The sequence below is a fragment of the Panulirus ornatus genome, chromosome 57 (genome assembly GCF_036320965.1).
Source record: "Panulirus ornatus isolate Po-2019 chromosome 57, ASM3632096v1, whole genome shotgun sequence".
NCBI lineage: Eukaryota > Metazoa > Arthropoda > Malacostraca > Decapoda > Palinuridae > Panulirus > Panulirus ornatus.
This window is the reverse complement of record NC_092280.1, coordinates 22,430,925-22,451,577: the sequence shown is the minus strand read 5'-3', so window position 1 is coordinate 22,451,577 and position 20,653 is coordinate 22,430,925. Positions and strand designations below refer to the sequence as shown.

General features: G+C 37.8%; 1 protein-coding gene across 1 annotated transcript in view; it reads left to right on the top strand.

The window, feature by feature from the left end:
- Positions 1-4,773: 4,773 nt before the first annotated feature.
- plx (PTB_TBC1D1_like and TBC domain-containing protein plx) overlaps positions 4,774-20,653 on the top strand; it is a 108,791-nt gene continuing 92,911 nt past the window's right edge. The window contains exons 1-6 of the mRNA XM_071694664.1: positions 4,774-4,955; positions 7,492-7,759; positions 10,854-11,135; positions 13,360-13,488; positions 15,629-15,748; positions 19,186-19,320. Of these exons, the coding sequence (XP_071550765.1) occupies positions 7,607-7,759; positions 10,854-11,135; positions 13,360-13,488; positions 15,629-15,748; positions 19,186-19,320 (819 nt within the window). The 5' untranslated portion in view covers positions 4,774-4,955; positions 7,492-7,606. The remainder of the gene's footprint in view (positions 4,956-7,491; positions 7,760-10,853; positions 11,136-13,359; positions 13,489-15,628; positions 15,749-19,185; positions 19,321-20,653) is intronic.

The following is a 20,653-nucleotide window of genomic DNA, read 5'->3' as shown; positions in this document are numbered from 1 at the left end:
AAAGAAACTGTCTAGTTCTTTTTTACCTCAGTTAAACCTCCTATGAATCCGATTTCTTTTCTGATGTCCTTGTCTACTATGTAAATGCAAGTATACATGATAAAATTATCCAATAGGTGTATCACATCTAATATTATCAATTTCTGTGTACTATGATGTGTGAAGTGTTCTGTAGTTAGGAAGTACAACACTTCTGAAGTGGATTGTCAATGAACATTGTCTATCAGTTGGTCACCATTGGTGTAAACCTTGACCTCAGTACATCACGAACTCTCTCAAAGGTGATTTTTATATTAGAATGAATTCAATTGTTCATATCTGTATTGTTCAATCTTATCAAAATGATGCAGCTTTAGGCACACCTTATATCCTAAGGTAATTTTGCCTGATCAAAACATCCCATTGGCAATATACCTTTTGCTTCTGGAAATGTAACTCACGTAACCTGGGGATCCACAGACCCCAGTCTGGGAACCTCGGTAGAAGATATCCGCAGCTTATATAAAACCGAAGAGGTTATCGTTAGCCTTGGCAAGCCAGCATTAAGTTTAACGCCTGTTCAGATGCTTTCCCAACAAATAGAAATAATTAAAAAAAATTCATTTAGATAGAACCATGAATTCATTTGTTCATGAGCCATACATGGTGTTTGGAACGAAAGTATCTTTATTCCAGTGACTGGTGATTCCTTATTGAAACTTTGCTAACGCTGAAAATGTATGTATGCCCTTCGGTATTTCCCTGTTACATGTGTAATGACAGTAGTAGCCCTCTTCCTGCCGCTGATGCAGGGACTACAGAAGCAAGACACGAAAACACTACATGGGCTCAATATATTACGCCATGGTGATGCAGCTCAATATCAACTGAATTCATGGACTGGCTTAAACGTTCTAATATGTGAATGAAAGTCAGTCAACGAGGACACAGTTGGTTCGTTGCCTTCAATCTTTGTGTCACTAACACAAGTGGAGTGTTCAAGGAAGATACTGAATGTTATAGCTTACATCTTTATGCCATCTAAGCCAAGGCAGCTGAGGTTGTTTGGAGGAACCAGGAACAATTTATTGTTGTGTGTGTGTGCACCACACCATTTGCAATTTTCTTTCAGTTATTGAAAAACGATTCAGTGATGGAGATTTTCGTGATAAACTAAAGGCTGGAGTGATTCAAGAGGGTACCATCAGGGGTATTTGCATCTGGACGGCAAGTGATCCCATGTTGTTTCGTCTATGATGAACAAAACTAAGCTCGGTACGTCTTTGTAACATGCCTAAATGACAAGATTACCAGAGGACCATTGTTTAATCATAAAAAAACAAAATGGTGGTTTCTTTCAGTATACATTTTAACTGTGATCAGACGCCTGTGGACCAGACTGTTACAGAAAGTCTAACAGAGAAACTCACACCCGGAGACACCAAGGACTTGGGCGTGAATCTATCTGATGTGTCAAAGTATAATGGAACTGCAGAATTTGGCAGTGTGTGTTCTCATTTAGAAACTTTTCGTATTCAAAAGGGTGAAGCAGATGTCCAATCAGTCCCAGACCTCGACAATTACTGTATTGATATCCTTTTCATCTCACTGATGACCCGCTAACTCAAAAAGTCAAGGACAGGCATTGTATCAAGTATTTGTAGACACAATACTGGCGAATGGGATCTGATACAATGAACGACTTCCAGAGGTGAAATTGAAAAAAAATTAGCAAAAACAGGTAAAAGAAAAGAAAAAGTCTTCAAACAAGGAAACTCCTCAAGGCAGTCCACAATTTATTCCGTTATGTGCCAGTGATAGCTGTTGGTATTATAGTTAATCTGCTAGCGTCTCTGCCTAGGTCCTTGGTAAACTGTTGTGATGGGAAAAATTAATCATATTAAGAAATTCTGGCACGACATCTCAGGAGAACTTCTGTTTACCATCAACTACTATCAATTCTTTTGTATGTCTCTTGAACAGTAACGTTAGAAGGATAACTACACCTTTTCCCATCAAATCACTTGTTTAGGACTATACTGCAACCCTTACCAACAAATAAAAGAATTATAATTCTTTAGATGTGCAAAACATCAAATATGGAGAGAGGCTAAGGAGGGGGCTTACAGGTGGTGGCATTTTGTTCTCCAAAAGAAACGCACAACATAAACGGAAGTACTTAAGGCGTCTTTTCTCGTGCTCTGGCAGCAAGGAAAATCTTATTCATTCCTTTGTGGAAAAATAAAGGAAACATAAAAAAAGGAAATACATCTCTGTGACATGTGTTGCTAATTGTCTCCTAATAACTTCGGAAAACAGTACGAAAGCAGAAGTTTGAAAATACACAGGAAGAGACAGAAACACACTTCTCTCGCTCTCATCAATGTTAGTAATTAAAGTGCTACTGTTGGATACTCTGTCTGTACTTCCCTGCTGGGGTGCTGTGCTTTCACAGGATGTGATGTGGTCAGGGCTTTCCAATGACAATGCAGGATAAAAGAAATGAAGCTCATGATCTGACGTTAGCCATTCCGGGATGTCTTCAGTGAACCTGGAGAATAATTACAATTATCTGCTGATATAATCACAGTTTTCCCAGGAATTTAAGTATAAGCTGTATGCTGCTTGTCATCCAGTTCACCCTGTGATGAAATTCTCCTATAAGGGAACATTGAATGTGGCCAGTTGCTTACAACTTTCTGAGAGGACAGACCCATGACGACGGTAAAGCAACAGAGACGCCCACCCTGTGGGGAAGACAAGCGGCACGATGTCTTTGGAATTAAAGTGAATATATATATATATATATATATATATATATATATATATATATATATATATATATATATATATATATATGTGTGTGTGTGTGTGTGTGTGTGTGTGTAAAGGCATATACTTTTAAACAGAATTTTATCTCAATGTTTCTGTTGCAAAAAATCTTTAATTTGCTTTAAGTAATCATGAAAACATTTTTCTGCTCACATTTCTACGTTAACACACAAAGTAAAATCTCGCCAGTCTGTTAGTTGAAAATGATTTAGCAAGAAGTGTGAAAAACAACAACACAATAGATTAATTTGCATAAATCAAAGCGTCTATTTACTTATTGATGAAGGATAACAGTTCTAAAACCTCTTACTGTCGTCATGTTGCCTTGACATCAACTATTTTCTAGATCTTTGAATCCCTCCTCAACTCCAATAATCACAGACATATTGAATCTCACAGTCTTGTCTCTCATCCAGTATGGCTTCCGTTAGGCAAGATCCACCGGTGACATTCTTTCTGTCTCACTACTGTCTGGTCATCATCCCTAAGAGATTTTGAGGAATTCTATTTAGTAGCATTTTACATATCCTAAGCTACTGACAAGGTGTGGCATTGGGGGTTCTCATCTTTAAGCTCCCTTCTTTTGGCTTCCCTCCCTCACTTTGCTCCCTCATATCTAGCTTCCTCTCTGGCCGGTCTGTCTCCGTGGTTGTTGATGGATCAGCCTTTACACTTTAGTCCATTAACAGCAGTGTTCCTTAAGGGTTTATCTTGTCTCCTGCGCTACTCGGAAACTCGAGGTATAAATCGTTAAAAAAAAAGATAATTGCTTCAGCTGGTACTATCATTTGGTCCTAATCGTCCTAAATCTAGGACCCAGCTCTTGGGAGTACAGAACATCCATTAACAATATACCAATCACCTTCCGTCATCGCTAGAGAGGGAAAGGCACCCTCCTCCGATAGACTAGGCCGTGTTCGACTCATATAACCCATCACAGTAGTGTAGTCTTGAACGTGTGGAAGTGATTGCTTCTTGGAGAGAGAGAGAGAGAGAGAGAGAGAGAGAGAGAGAGAGAGAGAGAGAGAGAGAGAGAGAGAGAGAGAGAGAGAGAGAGAGAGAGCTTTTGCTCCCAGTTTGCTGAAAACTGGGTACCTGTAAAACATACGGAGGAAATTCTCTTAGGAAGGGGGTGGGGTTGCCCTCTACCATGCTTATAGTAAGATTAAGGACATAAATATCAGCCACGTACATGTAAACACTTCTAAAATATCCCATTTGGACCGCTCGGACAGTTCTACTAAGTAGATCCGGGCAGCTGGTATCTGTTTATAAGTGGAAGCTCCGCCTCTTGCCCCCTTTTTTTTTTGAGTCTTATTGTTCTTGTGAACAGTCGATATGTGAATGTTCTCATGAATCTTATATTTTTGTACTGATAATCATTATCAATTATATCATTATTATTTAAATTTTTGACTAAAGATGCTACCATAATGTGTATAAAGATTTCAATAAATTGAATGTTAACAGTTCAAGAAATTAAGATACAAACCAATATATATAGAAATATTTGCAAAGGCTGTGAGATTGTAAAGTATAATCGAAAGTATAACTTCACAGTTTTTAACAATGGGTTAAGTTACGATACGTATTTTGAAACTTAATGAAAAGTTGGCAACTCTTCAGGTGTAAGACACACTGGCCTTTGACCCAACGATGATCATATGTGCAATTATAAGAAAAAACAAAGCTACAAAATGTAATTTGCAATGATTTTTATCAGATAATTATCTTTCAGGAGAATACATATACAGGAAGTCAGAGGTTGATAATAAGAACAATAGAAATAAATTCTGTATTTATTTTGCCGATGCATCTAGTTAACATCATAAATGTAATAAAACGTTGTGTAAGTTGATAAATCATTTATTAAATTGGAGAACAAAAAACGCAAAATTTAAGGAATATAGATGATGTACTTAAATTTTGCTTCAATAAAAGAATAAGTACCTGAAGCTTCATGATCTTGTTTTGCATTGGTCGTCAAGGATAGGGAGGTTGTATGTGACGACCGAATAGTTAATATATTTGAATGAGGCACAAATTGCAGGGGACGTAATACGACGAAATATTGAGTGAAGCAAGGAGAAGAAAAGGTTCAGGAGGTGAAGATGCAGTAGTTTATCACTTGTGCAACACGAAAGGTAAAGGTTAATTAGAGTATGGATGAGGGGCATGAGTGACCAACCTGAAGATATGTTAGTTTTAACGCGCAATACTCACGACACTGGATCAGGTCTTGATTCTTAATGAATATTATGGGATAGAGCTTGTCTCTGACTAGAAATAATCAGAGACCCATATTTCCCTTTTAGTAGCACGCTCATTTGCAGTTTCAAAGTAGTATTGTTAACATGTATTAAATACAGTACTTGAAAAAAAAAAAAGGGTTACATAAGTGCAGATGTACCATAATAACACCTTGGGTACGATCCATAAACTAGACAGGATGATATCTCGACATAGGAATGAGGGAGTGACCTTTGACCTGACTAGGCCAGTAAACCCGTCCATGGACCATTCCGTCCTAGGAGTTCAAAAGGTTGTGATGCAGGAGATACACTGGACTGAGGGTACAGGTTTCATTTATTAGGATGACACCATCATATATTGAATTATGTCTCAGATGCTAGATCATACCTAAGATAACTTATTTAAGTGTCTTAAAAGTTTTGTTTTTTTAGAATAGGGATGAGTTTGAGGTTATTTGGCAAAGTACATCTATATTTTACATTTATAGATACTTCACCAAGGATAGCAGATAAAGTATAAAGAAATACCTGTTTCTGATGTTTCTTGATACTTTCCAAATGATCGACAGCTCATGTTAAAGAACAGCAATGAGAGTTCAAAAATACAGTTGAACTAGATACAAAATAGTGAATCCTTAATGGTAGAAATTAATCCATTAAAGCTGAGCTCAGATACTAGCACCAGTGTAGAAGAATTAGAACTTAGGCCACTACCTTTGAAGAATATATGCGAAAAATACTTAGAAAAACAAATGGATTTGTATGTAGCATTTATGGATCTGGAGAAGGCATATGATAGAGTTGATAGAGATGCTCTGTGGAAGGTATTAAGAATATATGGTGTGGGAGGCAAGTTGTTAGAAGCAGTGAAAAGTTTTTATGGAGGATGTAAGGCATGTGTACGTGTAGGAAGAGAGGAAAGTGATTGGTTCTCAGTGAATGTAGGTTTGCGGCAGGGGTGTGTGATGTCTCCATGGTTGTTTAATTTGTTTATGGATGGGGTTGTTAGGGAGGTGAATGCAAGAGTTTTGGAAAGAGGGGCAAGTATGCAGTCTGTTGTGGATGAGAGAGCTTGGGAAGTGAGTCAGTTGTTGTTCGCTGATGATACAGCGCTGGTGGCTGATTCATGTGAGAAACTGCAGAAGCTGGTGACTGAGTTTGGTAAAGTGTGTGAAAGAAGAAAGTTAAGAGTAAATGTGAATAAGAGCAAGGTTATTAGGTACAGTAGGGTTGAGGGTCAAGTCAATTGGGAGGTAAGTTTGAATGGAGAAAAACTGGAGGAAGTATAGTGTTTTAGATATCTGGGAGTGGATCTGGCAGCGGATGGAACCATGGAAGCGGAAGTGAATCATAGGGTGGGGGAGGGGGCGAAAATCCTGGGAGCCTTGAAGAATGTGTGGAAGTCGAGAACATTATCTCGGAAAGCAAAAATGGGTATGTTTGAAGGAATAGAGGTTCCAACAATGTTGTATGGTTGCGAGGTGTGGGCTATGGATAGAGTTGTGCGCAGGAGGGTGGATGTGCTGGAAATGAGATGTTTGAGGACAATATGTGGTGTGAGGTGGTTTGATCGAGTAAGTAATGTAAGGGTAAGAGAGATGTGTGGAAATAAAAAGAGCGTGGTTGAGAGAGCAGAAGAGGGTGTTTTGAAATGGTTTGGGCACATGGAGAGAATGAGTGAGGAAAGATTAACCAAGAGGATATATGTGTCGGAGGTGGAGGGAATGAGGAGAAGTGGGAGACCAAAGTGGAGGTGGAAAGATGGAGTGAAAAAGATTTTGTGTGATCGGGGCCTGAACATGCAGGAGGGTGAAAGGCGGGCAAGGAATAGAGTGAATTGGATCGATGTGGTATACCGGGGTTGACGTGCTGTCAGTGGATTGAATCAGGGCATGTGAAGCGTCTGGGGTAAACCATGGAAAGTTGTGTGGGGCCTGGATGTGGAAAGGGAGCTGTGGTTTCGGGCATTATTGCATGACAGCTAGAGACTGTGAATGAATGGGGCCTTTTTTGTCTTTTCCTAGTGCTACCTCGCACACATGAGGGGGGAGGGGGATGGTATTCCATGTGCGGCGAGGTGGCGATGGGAATGAATAAAGGCAGACAGTGTGAATTGTGTGCATGGGTATATATGTATGTGTCTGTGTGTGTATATATATGTGTACATTGAGATGTATAGGTATGTATATTTGCGTGTGTGGACATGTATGTATATACATGTGTATGGGGGTGGGTTGGGCCATTTCTTTCATCTGTTTCCTTGTGCTACCTCGCAAACGCGGGAGACAGTGACAAAGCAAAATAAATAGATAAATAAATAAATAAATAAATAAATAAATAGATAGATATTTATGGAACAGAATATATGTTGAATCTAAAAGCATTATCTTTTGTTTTTGTCACTGCTTATTGGAATTCCATTTCACAGGTACTTCTCTTTTAAAATGGATGTGGTAAGTGAGAGGAAGGAAATCTTCACCAAAAAGGATATTTAATAAAGATACATTGGTGAGCTTCCCAAGTGCCACAACTAGCAAATTACAATGGAGGGTGTAGATGGTGCTGGAGTTCGAGGGGAGACAGGGGAAACATTTTCATTGGTGTATCGAGGGAGCACTGAAGTTGATCGTCATTACTCCAAACCCATGCTGCCATGGATCATCTCAGAGATTAAGAATCGCCAGAAGTCGGTTGAGGTAGGTTTTCATAGTTATGTATTACCTGTACAATGAATTATGAATGGCCATAGTAGGGATATGGACTAAATCAAACAAAGTCCACTTAAATGATAATTTCAGTGTACCAGCTTTCAGGTGTACTCAGAATCCATCTCGTGTTGTGTTGCTTTTATTTTTTACGAATGTAGAAATTTCTCATTCCATAATTCATATGTGTAGTTATATAATTGTAAAACCTCAGGACCCCTTACATAGGGCTGCTGCAGCTTCAACATTGCACTGTGATCAGTTGCAGGGAAATGACTAGTTCCTTGATTACTTTGTACTTCATTTCATCTCATGACAAAGATACAACTTCACTGAAGGAGACTTTCATTGGCACTGTAACCTTGTGCAAGTGGAGTCCAGTGCTACACACACACACACACACACACATACACACATACACACTTTTACCAAAAACCAGGGCTTTGTGGTGAGAGGTAAGTTTCAAAGGGCTAATATTGCAGCATAAGGAAGGAGCAACAGAGAAAGTATGAAAAGAATATTATGGACAAGGCAGGAGAGTATTCAAAACTTTTCTATAAATTCATCAGGAACAGGCTGTCAGTTAAGGAGCAGTTAATCAGGCAAAGTGATTCAAAGGGAAGTTTAGCAGATGATATATGGGTATGTGAGGATCTGAATAACAAATTCAGAAGTTTTATTTACGGTGGAAGACACTGTAGCTTCAACTCTACTGACATGAAATGGGGAGAAGGTTTTTAGAAAATACTGAGATATCTATAAAAGACATTAATAGAATACAAAATAGTCTTCACCCATACAAAGCTTACAGTACTGATGAAATTTCACCGTATGTGTTGGAGATGTGCGTAGATATGCTAAATAAACCTCTTAAAATACTTTTCAAGATGTCACAGGAGATAGGCATAGTGCTAAGGGAATGGAAAAGGGCAAACATCATACCAATCATTAATATAGGAGACTGGAATCAAGCTGTCACTACTGACCTTTCTCACCCATGAGTGTGGTCTGTAAGGCTATGGAAAAGATAATTAGAGGACAAATGGATAACTTTCTGTTGAGGAGAAATTACCTATAAGAGACAGCATGGTTTTAGGGAAAGGACGTTCTGTGTAACAAATCACTTAGATGTATATGAGAGTGATTTCTGACTTAAACAGAAGGGAAGGTTGGAGGGATTGTATTTATATGAATCACAAGACAGCATTTTACACTGTACAGTGTGGGAGGCTCATTAAGATGCTGGATCACCCAGAAGGATAGAAGATTATATCAGTGAAAGGGAACATGGATGCATGTCAGAGGAGCCTTCTTCAACTGATTTGAGGTGGCAAGCAGTGTCACAGGGTTCTTTTCAGGGATCATTACTCTCCTTGATCTGCATGAATGACTTATCAGAAGGTAGCCTTCATCTAAAAAACCCAGACTCATATCTAGATCCACCTGCCCACCTTTCTATAACTACACAACTGTAAGACAGACAACAAGGCCAAGGAGGAGGATTTAAAACACTTGTCTACCAAACCATACCAGTCTCGAGTGCCATTAAAGATACAAAACTGCTCACAGATGTGACTACACCCGAGAAATGGAATCCATAAGGATAAAACTTTGCAATGCTAACCATGAGATAATCAACACCTCCATAACTTCTCCCTCCACGTGCTTCCCAGTTACACTGTCCAACTGCAGAACTTGATCAGCATACCCAGTGCCTCTCTCTGTGGGGAATACAGCATCTGTCATCCCTCTTGGCATAACACTTATACCCACTAAGTTAATTTTTTCTCATTTTCTTTAATAGAGATATTGTTTTTCACCCTCCAGAGTCTACAATTTAACAATTTTATGTAACTCTTGATAAGATGATTAGTGATGCTTTTTCCTTGATATAGATGCCTTATTTATTTTGGAATTCGGATGTTTTTGGTTAAGAGACTGCTGAATAAGGTCTTTGGTATTGTTACGGTTGAGGGTAGAATAAGTAAAAGACTTGAAAAAGAAGGATAAGTCTTAGAAAAAGATGGATTGATGCATCTAATAAATTGCTTAGGGTCAGATGTTTTTTTGATGATACTTAGGAATGATTTTAATCAGATGGGCAGGTTACATTGTGTGTGAGCGTGTAGGTGTTGATGGAGATTTTAGTTTTGCTTTAGATAGGATATATGGGTGTAGGTGAAAAGTTAAAATATAATCTGAGTTAATGTGGGAGGCTTTATTTACTTTTGTGCATAGAAATGATTTTATTATTTATGAATGAACTGAGAAACTATATGCCTCTGATTTATGACAGGTATATGGGATTAAAGAAAGTATATGAATACACATAATACTCTTGTCTTTTTAGTTATGAAGTAATGTACGATACAATTGTGTATCTTTCTAGTCATGTTCTTTTATTACAAAAATTACATTCCTTTTGTTGATAGCTCAGAGTTCAAATGTCTTTAGTAATGTTCGCAGCATAACTCCTCTTTCATAGTGAAATGTATTTTACAGATGTTGTTTTTTGTTGGATTATGGGATAAGACAGATTTATTACCATTTAGTAGTAATTAAAACCACAGTATATTTTGAAAAGCCATTTCTCCTTTTTTTTTTTTTTCCATTTTTCTGATTTTTAGTTTCCTTTTATATTAAACTGTGACTTTTCATGCTTTCCTACATCTGTATTTCTTTGGTTTACTTCCTGAGTTTTAAAGCTTCATGTTTATATATATTCATATATCTTGATGTAGATAGATATATCACATATAAAGCTCATACCATCCCACATGATTTGAATGCAAAATTCTGATTGCAGTTGTTTGATCTTCAACACTCTATAAGTGTTTTGAGGAAATTATGCATATATCCCTTTCTTGTGCATGTGGGAAAAGTTAAACATGATAAGAGTTTTAAAAAAGCTTAGTCACATTATTTTTCAGACAAAAAATTACTGCTAAATTAAAAAGATTTGCATTACTGTGATTCATTAGATGGTTTTACCTTCCTGATTATGCTTATTCTTCTTTTATCATGTATTATGATTTTATGTTGAAAATATGTATAGTAGGTTATTTAGTAATCACATCTTTTTCAGGTGATTGTTGAAATTGATAGGGGAAATGTTACCGTTTCTGATAGATCTACTGGTGTAGTGATATTAAGTCACACAGTGAAGCAAATTCATAAATGTGTCATGGAGCAGGCAGATCATACGTGTTTCCTTTATACCCTTAAACCTGTGGATAAAGAGCAAGGACTAGTATCTGGTGCACTGGGTTATGTTGCTGCTAGTGACCCCTCACAGCTCATCCCAGCTAATGTTCCCGCTGACCAGAATTATCAGTGTCATTTGCTGCAGGCTCCAAATGAACAGCAAGTAAGGATTATGTCTTTAGTTCTAGCAAATTTTAGTAATTCAAGTTATTATGTAAGGTCAACTTGCTTTGATTATATATTTTCATCATTAAAGTGATCAGATGTTATGGTTGGATAAGTGTTTTCTTTCCTCATTTTGTGAAGTTGCCAGAAACAAACTGGCTTTTGCACACATACAGTCTCTTTTGTGGACAATAATGTTGTTTTTCCTGTGGTGGGGTGGCGACGGGAATGGATGAAGGCAGCAAGTATGAATATGTACATGTGTATATATGTATATGTCTGTGTGTATATGTAGTTATACATCGAAATGTATTGGTATGTATATGTGCGTGTGTAGACATTTATGTATATACATGTGCATGTGGGTGGGTTGGGCCATTCTTTCACCTGTTTTTTGTGTGGTGGGGTGGCGACGGGAATGGATGAAGGCAGCAAGTATGAATATGTTCATGTGCATATATGTATATGTCTATGTGTATATGTAGTTATACATCGAAATGTATTGGTATGTATATGTGCGTGTGTAGACGTTTATGTATATACATGTGTATGTGGGTGGGTTGGGCCATTCTTTCATCTGTTTTTCGTGTGGCGGGGTGGAGACGGGAATGGATGAAGGCAGCAAGTATGAATATGTACATGTGTATATATGCATATGTCTGTGTGTTTATGTAGTTATACATCGAAATGTATTGGTATGTATATATGTGTGTAGACGTTTATGCATATACATGTGTATGTGGATGGGTTGGGCCATTCTTTCGTCTGTTTCCTTGCGCTACCTCGCTAACGTGGGAGACACCGACTAAGTATAATGATAAATGTAGATATACATATTTTTTACCCTTTCATTGCTTACTCTGTCAAACACCTCACACCGAATATTGTCCTCAAACATTTCATTTCCAACTCATTCACCCTCCTCCACACAGCCTTACCTGTAGCCCATTTCTTGGATCCATATGATATTGTTGGGACTGCTATTCCTTCAAACTTCCCATTTTTGCTCTCCCTGGTAACATTCGTTTCACACATTCTTCAACACTTTTGGAACTTACATCCCCTCAACCACCCTAAAATTCACTTCTGCTGCTTTCATTGTTCCCCATCAGCTGCCATGTCTATTCCCTGGTGTGTAAAACACTGCACTTTCTCCAAGTTTTCTTCATTCAAACTCACTCCCCAGCTAACCTGTCCCTCAACCCTACTAAAACTATATTTATATTTATTATACTTTGCCGCTGTCTCCCGTTTTAGCAAGGTAGCGCAAGGAAACAGACGAAATAATGGCCCAACCCACCCACATACACATGTACATACATAAACGCCCACACATGCACATATACATAACTATACATTTCAACGTATACATACATATACATACACAGACATGGCACATGCAAGAGATGCATGTGGCATGAAGAAGGTGGGAGATGGGCAGATTAGAAAGGGAAGTGAGTGTTGGGATGAAGTAAAGTTGCTAGTGAAAGAGGAAAGAGAGGTGTTTGGATGGCACTTACAAGTAAGGAGTGCAAATGACTGGGAGATATACAAGGGAAAGCAGCAGGAGGTCAAGAGGAAGGTGCAAGGATTGAAAAAGAGGGCAAATGAGAGTTGGGGTGAGAGAGTTTCATTAAACTTTGGAGAATAAAAAGATGTGTTGGAAGGAGGTAAATAATGTGCGAAAGACAAGAGAACAAATAGGAGCATAGGTGAAGGGGGCAAGGGGGAGAAGTGATAACAGGTAATGATGGAGTGGGGAGGAGATTGATTGAGTCTTATGAAAGATTGTTGAATGTGTTTGATGATAGAGTGGCAGATGTAGGGTGTTCATCCATGTCATTTGCTTTCTCCAGATCTTTAAAAGGCTACATACAGTCCCTCTCTTTCTCCAGATATTACTCATGCAAAATCTCCTGAGCAAACACCTTCTCCAAACATCCTCTACCACTTCTGAAAGTACATTGCTCATCCCTATTCTTTGTGTACCCCAACACTTATTTATTAATTACTTCTCCTTACAGCTAACTAGGTATATGCAACAGACATATACCATTGTAAGTATGAAAATCAGTGAGTAAAGGTAAAGTTTTATATTGGGCAACTTTGATCGTTAGTCTTAAAACTCATTATCTATACTTAAGATGAATGATATGGATATTAAGTGATTTTATATGAAATATGTATGTTAGATATCTAATGTCTAGATATGTCCTACCTAGGTTCGCAGTTTTTTTGCATGTTTGCGTCAGCAGCCCAGAGAAGCACAACCATCCCCTGAGAATTCAGTTTTGAGCTCACTGAACTCTCTTCCTGACCTATATGTACATAATGAGTCACAGTTTTTTGAGGTGAGTAGAATTATGTTATGTAAGGAATTAGCAACTACCTTATTTTCTGTTTTATTTGTGCACGTAGGGTCTCTGTATATTATAGCCCTTCTTTAGGTTGAGCGAAATTGTAGTCACTGCTTTCTTTCATGCTTTTGTTTGTTCTTATTTAAGTCTTATTTCATTCAGTCTTATCTGTCTGTCTATCCACATTTTATTTTTCATACTCCTCCCATTTTACATGGAGTTAAAGTGCATAGAGCCTCACAGGTTTCTCACATATCATTGTTCATGTCTTGTGTATTAAAGTAGTGAAAGTATTTCATTGATTTGGACACCTTCATCTTATGAGTTGAATGTATCCATAACACCCCTTACCAGTAGACACAAATTTATCCATTGCATGCAATCAGAGGCCTTTTTTTCTGGCAGTCTTATCTGAATATATTTGGTCTTATACGGTTTACCCATTGCATGTACCTCTAGATTAATCCAAGAGTTAGGACTCATTTTTTATTTTGAGATTTATGGTGTATGTTATGCCCTGCCACATATGTCCTTTTCATGGAAATAGCTTTTAAGTATTTTATGAAGTTTAATTGTTTTTGAATTGTTCTTTGAAACACTACTAAGTATTGCTTAGACTGCAGTTAACAGAAATAAAGCAGCCTTGTGACAATTTAGGTTCCTTTTCAGCCTCTCTGTAGAGTCAAGTTTTTGGGGCAAAGTAAATACTTCTTTGAAGGGCATTGTTAAATGTAAATTGCTTGTTTGACTTGTGTATGATGGTATAGAAGTCCTAGTTGTGTTGTTTGGATGCAGGGTGTGTGCTCTAGATAAAAAACTATGGAAAAGAGTGAATGTTTTGGAAATGAAATGTTTGAGGACAGTATGTGGTATGAGGAGGGTTGATCAAGTAGGAAATGACCAGGCGCAAGAGATGTTGTAGATAGAGGAGTATGTTATATAGAGCAGTACACAATTAGAACAATGGCTCACCCAGAACTGAATGTCTGTATTTCCCTAGAAGTCCTCAGTTACCCTTTTAACCCTAGACAGACATGAATCTAACCTATATCCTCCTTACCTTGAGTTGACAATCTCATCCACTTAACTAAACCAAGCAGCTAGTGGGATGACTGACCATTACCTCCATGTGTTTTGTGCATGTTGTAGAAGGTGATTGAAGGGGACAGGAGCAGGGGGCTTGAAACCCCCCCCCCCCCCTGTACTTTAGTGTTTTGAAGTTGGAATGGAAGAAGGAATCAAACAAGGAATGCTCATCCTTCTCAAAGGGGAATTGAGTGATAGGTAGTATGTTTGAGGAGAGAAACCTGGTTGTTCTAACTCTGAGTGCCTCATGGCTAAAAGGGAAGGAGAAGAATGTTTTATGAATGTCTTTGGGGTAAAGTGATGGGTTACTGTAAGGGTGAGAGCTAAGGAATGGGTAGCACTGCTGCACAAAAAATTGTAGGAATGTTTGAAAGAGTGAAAGGAAGTGAGCACCAGCCTGATTTAGGTGAAAATAAGAGTGGATTATGAGAGGTGCACCTGGAAACAAGAGGACTGAAGAAGAGAGGTGAGTGCATTAGGAGCTGTGTATATGTCAGTAGTTTTGATTAAAGGGATCGAGTATTAGTGATGGGTGACATTAATGAGAGAGTAGGTACTATCACAGTGATGTGAATAAAAGTGGTGAATAACTAGTGGAGTTGTGTGCCGAAAAAGGACTGGTGACTGGGTATACCTGGTTTTTATTGAAGGATGTACATAAGTATACATGGGTGAGAAGAGGTAAAGGAAAGCAGGTATTATTGGATTATGTACTCATTGTTGGGTGTGCAGAGGAGCGACTTGGATGCAAATGTAATGAGAGTGGCACTTGGTTGAATGTCTGATCATTACTAGTAGGAGGCAAGAGTGAAGATTTGTATTGGCATTAGGAAAGGATCAAATGATATGAATGAAAAGGGTTTGGGGAAAATGATTGAGCTTAGAAAAGAGGCTTGTGTTAAGAGATACCAGTAGAGAAACAGTGTTGAATGGCATAATGTGAGAGCAAATGAAGCTAGGGGAGTGGATAATGCTTTAGTCATGTATCATTATGGTTTGATATGGTACCCATTTTGTGTTCATTAACCTCATTATTTTTTTTTCTCAGGTTTTGTTTGTTGGAAGAGTAAAAGTGTCTCACTCCAAGGTACCACCAAGTTTTATAGATGAAGCTTTATCTGCATTCAAACTGAGAGAGAAAACTCGTCAGCGTCACACATCAGGAGATGTATGTCAGTTAATTCGTTAGTCATTACCACAAATGCCCTTTTCCATTGAATAACTGGATTGCTGTGGTAGGGGCTCATGATTTCCCAGTTTGTATTTCGTAAAGAAAATGTCTTGCATGTATACTTCCTCTTGATCCTTTACTATCACTCATATCCTTATATATCTGCTCTAGTTCAACTTCCATTGATAACTAAGTTATTTCTTTTATATGTATTCTATCCTTGTCCCTGGGGATAGGGGAGAAAGAATACTTCTCACGTATTCCCTGCATGTCGTAGAAGGTGACTAAAAGTGGAGGGAGCGGGTGGCTGGAAATCCTCCCCTCTCGTTTTTTTAATTTTCCAAAAGAAGGAACAGAGAAGGGGGCTAGGTGAGGATATTCTCTCTAAGGCCCAGTCTTCTGTTCTTAACGCTACTGTGCTAACGCGGGAAATGGTGAATAGTATGAAAAAAAAATATATCTTTTATCCATATGCCTTTACCTCCTCTGCATTGTTATCTTCCTCTGATCTTCCTATGGTTTCCACATTGTTTTCTGTAGGCACTGTCCTTAGATTCTATATTAGTCTTGAACAGTGTACTAGTTTTTCTGCTCTTATAAACTTCTCATGAGAAGGCAGTTTTGTGCTTTGGAGTACACTGATTCTTCTGATAGATAATTCCTTTCTCTGCATTAGACAGATCCTTGGGAGCATGAGAGAGAAAGCGTTTGCTTGTACCAGGTTTAAGGTACATTTTTTCCCTTATATGGTGTATCCACCAGGATTCTTTCCTCCTTGATTTCTGTAATATCTATGAGGTCTGCAAGCAACCATGTGCAAGTACCAACCTTTTTAGGCCTATGATGTCATTGGTGTCATGTTATAGGTTTTATGGTTGGTTGTTTGCCTTGTAGACACAAATTGATACCAGTTGGATTCTTTGCTATATGACCATGTGTAATTGTTATGGGGAAGTTGAACGTAGGTGGTAAAATTCATCTATGATAAGAAGTTTAAGGTAAATTTGTGCTGTTGGGGAAAGTTAGGCAAAGTTTCACTGGTATTGTTTATTTTAAGGAATGCTTCATTACTTTTATATTAAATGAACTATACTTACATTGGATTTGATCTTACACTTGCATTGTCATTGGAACCTGTACATTTCTAGCACCACAAAGAATGGCAGGCAGCTGCTTTTGATACCATATTTTTCAAATGTCAAAATTAATGTAGTCATTAGCTTCAAGGGGAAATTAACTGAGGATTTTTGCTGGCTTTGTTGATTTATACAGGTGATTCACCTACTTTTATGTTACTTATCCCAGCATTTTCCGTGATTTTCAGAGCCCTCCCCACTGTTGAGTTACTGTCTGCTGTATGATGAAAAAAGATTGTAATCACACTCTTTTATTCTTAATTTATTTTTTACATGTAAAATGCATATTTACCTCCTTCCAAAATATCTTTTCATTCTCCCTAAAATTTAATGATACTCTCTCACCCCAACTCTCATTTGCCCTCTTTTTTGCCTCTTGCACCTTTCTCTTGACCTCCTGCCTCTTTCTTTTATACATCTCCCACTCATTTGCATTATTTCCCTGCAAAAATCGTCCAAATGCCTCTCTCTTCTCTTTCACTAATAATCCTACTTCTTCATCCCACCACTCACTACCCTTTCTAATCTGCCCACCTCCCATGCTTCTCATGCCACAAGCATCTTTTGCACAAACCATCACTGCTTCCCTAAATACATCCCATTCCTCCCCCACTCCCCTTATGTCCTTTGTTCTCACCTTTTTCGATTCCCTTCTGCTTAGAGCTAGTTGTGCTCTGTTTGGTAATATATTCATGCTTTTCTTGAAGAATATGATGATTTTATTCTCACAGAAATTCCATAGGAGAAAGTATGTTTGGTCATGCAGGCTCCTTCAAGCTTTTATCAGCAAGGAACAGTCATGTGGGTTGCAGAGGTTTATACTCATTTATCAGCTAGGGTTATCTGCCAGAGCCTGTGGTATAAAGAATTGGGTTCTTTGTAGCTTTTTGTAGGAATGCCTCATATAGAGATTTTTAAGAGAATTTTTCATTTTTGACAGCACTTTCAAAGGATATTTATACTCAAATGTGATTTACACTTGTACTCAAATTTGGTTTATGTCTGTTGTGTAGATCTAGATAAACTGCTTTCTTCTATGATCTAGAGTGAAGTTTCTGGTCATTGTTTAGGGTAACATTTTTCTTTCTGCCTTTTTACATAGGTTTTTGCTAAGGTCTCTGTAGATTCATGTAGGAATGCTTTCACTCTCTTAGGGCTCTGTCTGCAGGTGATAAGTGTTGGTTTTGATGGTTAATAAATTCTTTCCGTACTTTAGGTAGAGGGCATATATCATCCATTATTTCTCCATCCCATGCTTCTCCTCTTTCATTTTCATAAAATATTGTGTGTTGGTTGTTGTGGGTTGCATGGCACCACATCTCCACTGTACCATAATGTCATAGATGTGTTGGTTGATTTAAAGTGGTCTCTGTGAACAAGAATATGCCAACCTCATAGGTACTGTGGTTGTCAAAAAGGATGAATCCTCATGGTACACCATGTTTTGAAAGTGAAACTATTTTGACCCCCACAAGCAAGAACCCTCAGAGATGCTCATGGACCATGCCTACTTTTTCACTATTTTCTCCAGTGTCAGTCATGTCACAACAGTACCATTATATCAAGCTTTTGTATATTGATTTGTACCATTCAAGAGTTATATTGAAACACCAACTGACAAGGGCTATACAAGGTACATCACCAACCATAGCAACCATTTATGCTACCAGCGCTCATTTTTTATCAACACTTATCACATTTATTAACATTAATGACATATACTACAAGATAACATTTGCATGGGTTAGGTTGAAGATGTGATGAATTTAATGTCAATCAGTCACACTGAATATGGTACAGATATTCATAGTCTCTTTACTTTGGCTTGAAAACTTAGTTCATGGATATCCTTTTGCTCATTATGTCATTATGTATGCAGAACTTTATGTTTCCATGCTATTATCTTCATGTCTGTATGGCTATGCTTATGTCTTTGTGTACACTTAGCATGATAACTCAAGAACAGTACATGATAGAAATTTTATACCTGTGCTGATACCATAGGTTTTCCAATGGAAGTGTTGCACTGTTTACATTTTAGGGCATGTAGTTGTATGAATATTCATATTAGTTAAAGGATTTTTTGAAAGTTTTATGACTTAGGAGTGTTGAATGATGGGAAGCATAGATTTATAACATACTTGTATTTGGTGAAGGAAACATTATGGCATACAAGATTTTAAAAGTTAATGAGCTAATCAACATGATTTATTTTGTGGACTTAGATTGAATAGATGAAATAACTCATGCTAAGAAATCAGACAGTGCATTTTCCTTTTGTTTTATATTTTGTTGCAGGCTACACGGTCCCAGCCAAATACTGCTGCAATTACCTATCAACAAGAAGGAAGTGGGTTTTCTGTTCCAAATATTGTTTTTACCAGTCTGCTGCATGATTCAGATACAGGGTCACGCAGTCGCAGTAACTCTAGGGTAAGTAAGCTTGAATTTTCCATTGAAATTATTTATAGATCACTAGGTTTTCAGTGTTGTTGCATTACATCACCAAGGTATCCAAATAATGTACATTACCCCTCAAAATACTGAACTCTTATTAGGAAAGATTTTTATGTTATCTGGGAAAGTTTGGAAAGTATCAAAGGAATACAACTTCATTCCCTTTAGAGTGTATGGTTGAAAGTCTATGATATATAATAAGATGTGTACATACAAGCTGTAGATCAGTGTTATTCTTGACATAGGGGGCAAATGAAATACTTGGTAATACTTTAACCTGAGATGCTGTTAACTTGTTTCTTGTTTGGGTAATGGGATGCTCAAATATTTAAACTGTGCTTGGTAATGACTAGGTTAAAAATGTAATTGGAGGAGTGCATTTTCATGTAAGTGACTCATTGGCTGCATATGCCAAATTTTGTCATCTTTACTTTTGTAATTTACTTTATTTGTTTAATTACATAAGTTTTACAAAATAGGTTTTGTTTTCTGCAAATTCTGTTGTTCTGAAGCCTGTTGTTTATGGTTTTTCTGTGTATGTGAATAAAATGTGAGTTTAATTAGATCAGTATGCAGAATAGTTCAGTGTACATGTATGTCAGTTCAGAAAAGGAAGATCTCGGTGTAAGACTTCCATTTCTTTTGTGAATACTAGAGGAAAAGTGCATTAAGGGAAGATTATCTTTTCAGGTAATAACTGATGATTCAGGTAAAGTATAAGCATCTCATGTAAATTTCAAAAATACTTTTTATTTTAGAAAATCAAAAGAATTTTGTAAACGTTTATCACACACCATTTTACGAATAAAGAGAAGGATGGCATATATAGAATCTTGCCCAGACATTAGTATTGCTGATCATCTCTGTATTCTGCTTCTTGGCATAGATGTGATGCATGTGAAGCATTTACCATGTGTAAGGTGAAAGTTGAGGGTAAATGTGAATAAGAGCAAGGTTATTAGGTTCACGTATTCACTGCATGTTGTAGAATGCAGCTAAAGTGAGCAGGAGCAGGGGCTGGAAACCCTCCTTTCCATGTATGTCAGTTTCTAAAAGGGGAAACAGAAGGAGTCAAGCGGGGAGTGCTCATCCTCCTCAAAGGCTCAGATTAGGGTGTCTAAACGTGTGTGGATGGAACCAAGATAAGAAGAAAGGAGAGATAGGTAGTATGTCTGAGGAAAGAAACCTGGATGTTCTGGTTCTGAGTGAAACGAAGTTCAAGGGTAAAGGGGAAAAATGGTTTGGGAAAGTCTTGGGAATAAAGTCAGGGGTTGGTGAGAGGACAAGAGCTAAGGAAGGAATAGCACTA